Below are 5,981 nucleotides of genomic sequence, written 5' to 3'. Positions count from 1 at the left end.
GGTGCGAGGCAGAGGTGACGCGGGGGAGCAGAGGACGGGCAGCGGCGCAGCGGAGCAGCGGGGGCAGGAGGTCGCTCAGGAGCCCTGTGGGGAGAAGAGGGGGTGAGCGCCGGGACGGGGGACGGCGCGTCCCCAGGGCTCTGCCCCGGCACCAGCGGGGGACACGCTCCCGCCGGACGCGCTGCCCCCGAGCGTGGGGGGGACCCCGACCCATGCAGGGAGCGGGGAGCGGGGCGGGGGGTGATGGACGGTACCTGCAGCCCGGGGAACGAGGCACCCTGAAACACAGAGAGAGCAGGTCAGCGGGGGCACGGGAGATGCCCCGGGGCCACCCCCCAGTGTCCCCCCACTCACCTTCTTGCGCACGTAGAGGCCGAGCCCCAGCGCCAGGAAGATGAGCCCCAGCGCAAAGCCCCCCACCCCCATCAGCATCTTGCTGCGGGTGCTGTCCGACTGCAGCTCTGTGGGGTCCAGAGCAGGGGGTCAGGCCTGGGGGGCCCGGCCCCCTCCCCGCCCTCCCCAGGGCACCACGCAGGGCCTTACCCCAGCGCTGGCGGACTGGGTGCTGCAGGCTGACGTGCTCCACCTGGCATGTGTAGGTGTCCCCACGCTGCGGGGTGGTTTCCAGAATCACCAGCACCTGGTAGGTCCAGTCTCCGTTCGGGATCACGTCCGTGGACACCACGCGCTCCGTATCCTCCCACTCGTTGTGGAACCACTTCACCTCGACCTCCGCCGGGTAAAAGCCCGTCACGTAGCAAGCCAGCCTCTTGATCTGGGGCAGGGAGCTCGACTGCATGGGTGTGACCCTCACCTTGGGCTGAACTGGGAGAGAGCGGGAGGGCACTGGGCCAGGGCTGGGGACAGAGCCCCAGGGCTGCCCCACACGCCTGCCCCCAGCCTGGCCCAGTGCTGCCCCTCTGCTCCCCACGCAGGACATGCCCAGGGAGGGGGCAAGGGACTCACACGCTCGGGGAAGGGCGCAGGGGCCTTGCTGGGGGCTGCCCAGCATGGACATGCTCTGCCCACTGCGAGCCTGGGGCCTTGGCTTGTGCCTGGCCATGCTCTCACCTTTCCTCTCTGTGAGGAAGGGGGTCAAAACCTCGTAGTTGTGCCGGCAGAATGTGTCAACCTCAGCCGGTCTGTGCTCCATGAATTGTGTCTGACTGTTGTAGTGCTTGGCTTGGATCTCACCCAGGGGGTTGTCGGCCACATGGAGCCCCACGTCGCTGTCGAAGTGCGCGTACTGCTCCCGGTTGTGGATGTACCTCTGCACATACCTCACCCGCTGGGTGCCGTTGAGGTACTGACACTCGGCCTCACCCATCTCCAGGATAACCTCTGTGTGAGCAGGGAGGCCCTCACGGGAGGCCACGGGGCTGGCACTGGTATCCTGCCCCCCAGGGCACCAGTTCTCAGCCTGGACACTGGGGAGAGAGTGGGGGGGGAGGGGGGGGGGAACAACACAGAGCCCCAGAAAAGGGGGCTCAGGAGGGAGCCAGGACACAGCTGAGCCAAGGGGCAGCTCCTGCGCTTCAGCAGCGGGGCGACCACCCCCCACCCCAGACCCCAGGGTACGGGTGGGCCCATCCCCACCAACACTCTCCCAGTGCCAGGGCTCTGAGCTCACCCGAGGGCTCCTCGCCACCAGCTGGGTGGGCTCTCAGCACCACCAGTGCCACCAGCACAGCCCCAGCTCCCAGGACACGACCAGTCTCCATCGCTGACACAGCAGAGCTGGACAAGTACTGGGACCCCCGAGACAGCTGCACTCTGTCCGCTCGGGGAATGGCCTCGGTCCTGCCCAGTGCGGGACTGGGAGTCCCAGTGCAGCCCAGTGAGGAGCGATGCTGGGCAGCATCACCCGTCACCAGGCAGAGCCGGGCCGCGCAGGGCTCTCTCCGACACTCATCCCCCCGCTGCACCCCAGGGCCGGGAGCAGCACCCGGCTCATGCGTCCCCCGGATGCCAGAGACTGGGGGGAGCCGGGCCCCGAGGAACCCCGCGATGTGGGGGGGGCCCAAACTGTGCCCTGCTGCTGGGGTCCTGCCTGGGCGTCCGTCTGTCCGTCTGTCTGCACTGCACGGTGCCCTGTGCTGCTGCTCTGCCTGGGAACAGCCGAGTCAGCAGTGGGGCTCCCTCCTATTGGGCCAGAGTCCGGGGGGGTTCTGTCCCCCAGGTTCGGGAGGGGCTCCAGCACTCATCTCCCCGGCCCAAGCGCAACACCTGCCCCTCGCCTGGTCCCACTCCCGCTGCCCGGAGCCAGGAGAGGCGATGGCGGGGGGATGGGGTATCCTGCTGGCGGTGCTGGCAGTGCTGATCCTGCCGGGCTGGGGGGGCCTGGGGCTGGGGGCAGAGGTGGGGCAGGGGGTGCCCCGCACCCGGAGAGGCTGGCACCGGGGCACAATCAGGCCCTGGATCAGGGCGTGGGGAGCTCCATCCCTCCAAGTGCGGGGAACACCTTGGGGGAGTCCCCAGGTGCATGCCAGGGGGGCAGGGCAGGGTGCAGGAAGGGGGGTCCGGTCTCCAGTGTCCCTTGGCGTCACGATGTCCCAGCAGCACCCAGCAATCAGGAGTGTCACTTTGCAAGAGCTCCGATGGCCTGGCCGAGGCGGGTGTTGAGGTGTGGGGCAGGAACGCAGGTGCCCCAGGGCCCTGGGACCTCCCTGCCCTCCCCCACTGCATATCTGGGAGCCTGTCAGGGTCCCCCAGCCTGGCTGGAGAGTCACTGGCCCAGCCTCAGGGTAACAAAGCACCTGGAGACGAACCAGATGGAGCTGGAGCACAGGTGGGGGGCCAGGCACTCCCTTCCACAGGGGCCCCATGTCTCCCAGTCCCAGGAGCCTGCAGCGGTGGGAAGAGGCTCAGGGGGGGCTCCTGTCCCCAACAGGGCTTCCCTGCCCCCATGGGGGGTCCACAGGGGAGCCCTGGGGAGCCACATGGCAGTGAGCAGGACCTGAGCTTAATGCCAGTCCATTCCCAGTGGAGAACATGTTGATCGAGCAAGAAGGTGCTGGGGACATCAGCCCATCTGAATTCCATGTATAGCAATGCACACGGCATGGGTAACAAACAGGAGGAGCTCGAAGCCATGATGAGACAGGAAAATTATGATGTAGTGGCCATCACAGAAACATGGTGGGATGTCTCCCATGACTGGAGTGTTCCAGTTGATGGCTACAAGCACTTTAGGAGGGATAGACAAGGCAGGAGAGGTGATGGGCTGGCGCTGCATGTCAGGGACAGTTAGGATTGCTTTGAGGACAAGTGTAGTGAAGAGAGGCTGGAGTGTCTTTGCGTTAGAATCAGGGGGAAGGCCAACGGGGCAGATGTTGTAGTGGGAGTCTACTATAGGCCACCCAACCAGGACAGAGAGGTGGATGAAATATTCTATAGGCACTTAGGAGAAATCTCATGATCCCTTGCCCTTGTTCTTGTGGGACACTTTAACTTCCCAGACATCTGCTGGAAATACAACACAGCAAAGTGGGACCAGACCCAGAGATTCCTGGAATGTGTGGGAAATAACTTCCTGACACAGCTGGTGAGGGAATCGACTGGAGAAGGTGCCCTGCTGGATCTCCTCTTTGTGAACAGAGAAGGGCTGATGGAGGACGTGGAGGCTGGAGGCCGACTAGGGCACAGTGATCATGAAATAATAGAGTTCTCTGTTCTTAGAGAGGCCAGGAGAGGGGGCAGCAGAATGGACATCCTGGACTTCCAAAGGGCTGACTTTCACTTGCTTAGGCACCTGCTTCACAAAATCCCTTGGGAGATGGTCCTGAAGGGTGCAGGGGCCCAGGAAGGCTGGGTACTATTTAAGAAGGAAGTGTTAATGGCACAGGAGCAGGCGGTGCCCAGGTGCTGTAAGAGAAGCCAGTGCCAGAGAAGACCACCCTGGCTGAACAGGGAGATTTGGCTGCAACTCGGGGAGAAAAGGAGTTTACAGCCTTTGGAAGAAATGGGCGAGCCACTCACAATGATTACAAAGAGGCTGTGAGGCTATGCAGGGTGAAAATCAGGAGGTCTAAAGCCCAGCTGGAAGTTAATCTGGATTCAGCAGTCAAAGAAATGTTTCTAGAAGTATGTGAGCAGCAAAAGAAAGACCAGGGTGATCAAAGTTTCAGTAAATCCAGGAATAAGCCTATGAATAGAATACTTGAAATATTTGCTTTTATTATAAATGTTGCTCAAGATCCTATTTTGACATACTTACATGTATGAAAGGAGATAGAGTTAACAACTTCTGACTTCTAAAATTTATTTTTCGTAGAGTTTGAGCAACAATAGGAAGAGTTCTTGGACAGTTCTGATTTTTAGAAAAGTAAAAAAAAGTGCATCCAATATTTAAGGTGTTTTGGATTGCTCTTTTTTACAGCTAATGAAGCCCTCAAGCTCATGTCACAGAAGACTTTATCATCACAGGCAGACCAAAGAAGGAAAATAGTGAAAAATAAAACAGTAGAACTAACATAACAGTAAATTTTAAGTCTCTGTGGGCAAAATAGTCAGAGAAATTTAAAGATGCTGTTTATTTTGCTTTCTCTGAATGAGACAGAGATAAGAAACATTACAGAAAAACAAGAATCTGTACCAGTTTATCTGTAGAAACATTATTTATTTGTATCTTATTAATTGGTCTCGACTGTTTGCAAAGTTGGGGTGGCTACCTAACGCTAAAGTCTTCTCAAAGGTGGCCAGTGTACTCCATTTGGATAGTTATCCTGATGCATTTCAATCTCTTGTTCTGGAAAAGAAAAGTAAGGAATAAAATCTGGTTGATGGGTTTTCATCTTTCTTAGCTTTCCAGTACTCCGTGATATTCCTATGGTACTATAACACTGCAATTTTTTTTTTTTTCCTTTAATTTAACCTGTCTTTTTGTGATGTGGTTTATTCTGAAATTAGTATGTTATAATCAAATGAGCCAATTTTTAAATAGAGAGATATATATATATATATATTTAATCAGTTTCAATAGATTCGTGGTGAGAAACAATAGACAAAGCAGTGCTGGGTGTGCCGGTAGTCTCCGTTCCACCAAGACGCACTCCGAGTTCGAAAAAGCAGTGTCTTTTATACTCCTGTACCACCGTCTCAACCAAGCCTCTCTCGTCAGATGATTGTCCTGCTCTTTCTCCATTGGGTCCTTTGAAAGTCTCGAAGCCTTGGTCTCTTGGTGTGCTTTTCTCCTATTGGATCTCTTAAAAGCCTCATGATCCCATCTCTTGGCAGGCTTTTCTTCAAGCAGTAGTTACATGTTATCTCCAGGTGATGAGGTTTCCGAGAAGCGGTTTATCTATCAGCTCTAGGTGATGAGGTTTCCGAGAAGTAGTTACATTTTTCCAACCAAATGGCATACTTTATATTTTATCCATATATATGTATTCAAACATGCATTGTAGTAGAGTAATCACAAATCATTATGTATATATGTATTCAAACATGCATTGTAGTAGAGTAATCACAAATCATTCCAAATCCCACACAGGATACCATATTCTATTTTTACAATACTTTAGACAGCAGGATAGTGCAGTTTAACATTTACAGATCATTCAAGAGTATCGTATCCGCCTTGCTTAACTTAGCAAATTAGTTACAATAGTTTATTATAAGTATAATATTGTTCTCCAGATATTATAATTCATCTCAAAATAGACAGAAGAAAGTGATTCAACTGGTGGAGACACATCAGAAAAAAATGTCTCCCAAGATGCATTTTGTCTTGCCTCAGATAATTGTCTGTCTTTCAAGTTTTGTAGCTTCATTTCAACACCCATATAAATAGATAGCCTTAGCATATTCTCAATAGTTAAGCAGTGACAGATATTTTTCTTTTATCACTTCAGCAGCATATGCTACCTTTAGGCCACCACAATGTGAAGGGGCCAACAAGGGTGTTAGGGATTCCCTTACTACAGAACAATTCAAGCACCCCTCAGGGGGACATACTGGGAGGCAAGACTGAGACTGAGCTT

At 54.8% G+C, this 5,981-nt stretch overlaps 1 protein-coding gene across 2 annotated transcripts; it reads right to left on the bottom strand.

The window, feature by feature from the left end:
• LOC113481385 (class II histocompatibility antigen, B-L beta chain-like) lies at positions 1–1,822 on the bottom strand. Of its 2 annotated transcripts, XM_026850937.1 has the most exons (6): positions 1,631–1,820; positions 1,072–1,341; positions 544–825; positions 355–461; positions 255–278; positions 1–84 (listed from the first exon to the last, which is right to left on the bottom strand). In XM_026850937.1, exons 1-6 carry the CDS (start codon positions 1,719–1,721, stop codon positions 76–78), a joined length of 783 nt encoding a protein of 260 aa, XP_026706738.1. In that variant the 5' UTR covers positions 1,722–1,820; the 3' UTR covers positions 1–75. The 2 variants fall into 2 exon arrangements, with proteins under 2 accessions (XP_026706738.1, XP_026706739.1); XM_026850938.1 differs by lacking the exon at positions 255–278 and having other exon boundaries at positions 1,631–1,822.
• Positions 1,823–5,981: the final 4,159 nt, after the last annotated feature.

This window comes from Athene cunicularia (genome assembly GCF_003259725.1).
Source record: "Athene cunicularia isolate RWA chromosome 5 unlocalized genomic scaffold, athCun1 chr5_part4, whole genome shotgun sequence".
NCBI classification, from domain to species: Eukaryota; Metazoa; Chordata; class Aves; order Strigiformes; family Strigidae; genus Athene; species Athene cunicularia.
Note: the sequence above shows the minus strand (reverse complement) of the source record. Positions and strands in the feature narration are given on the sequence as shown.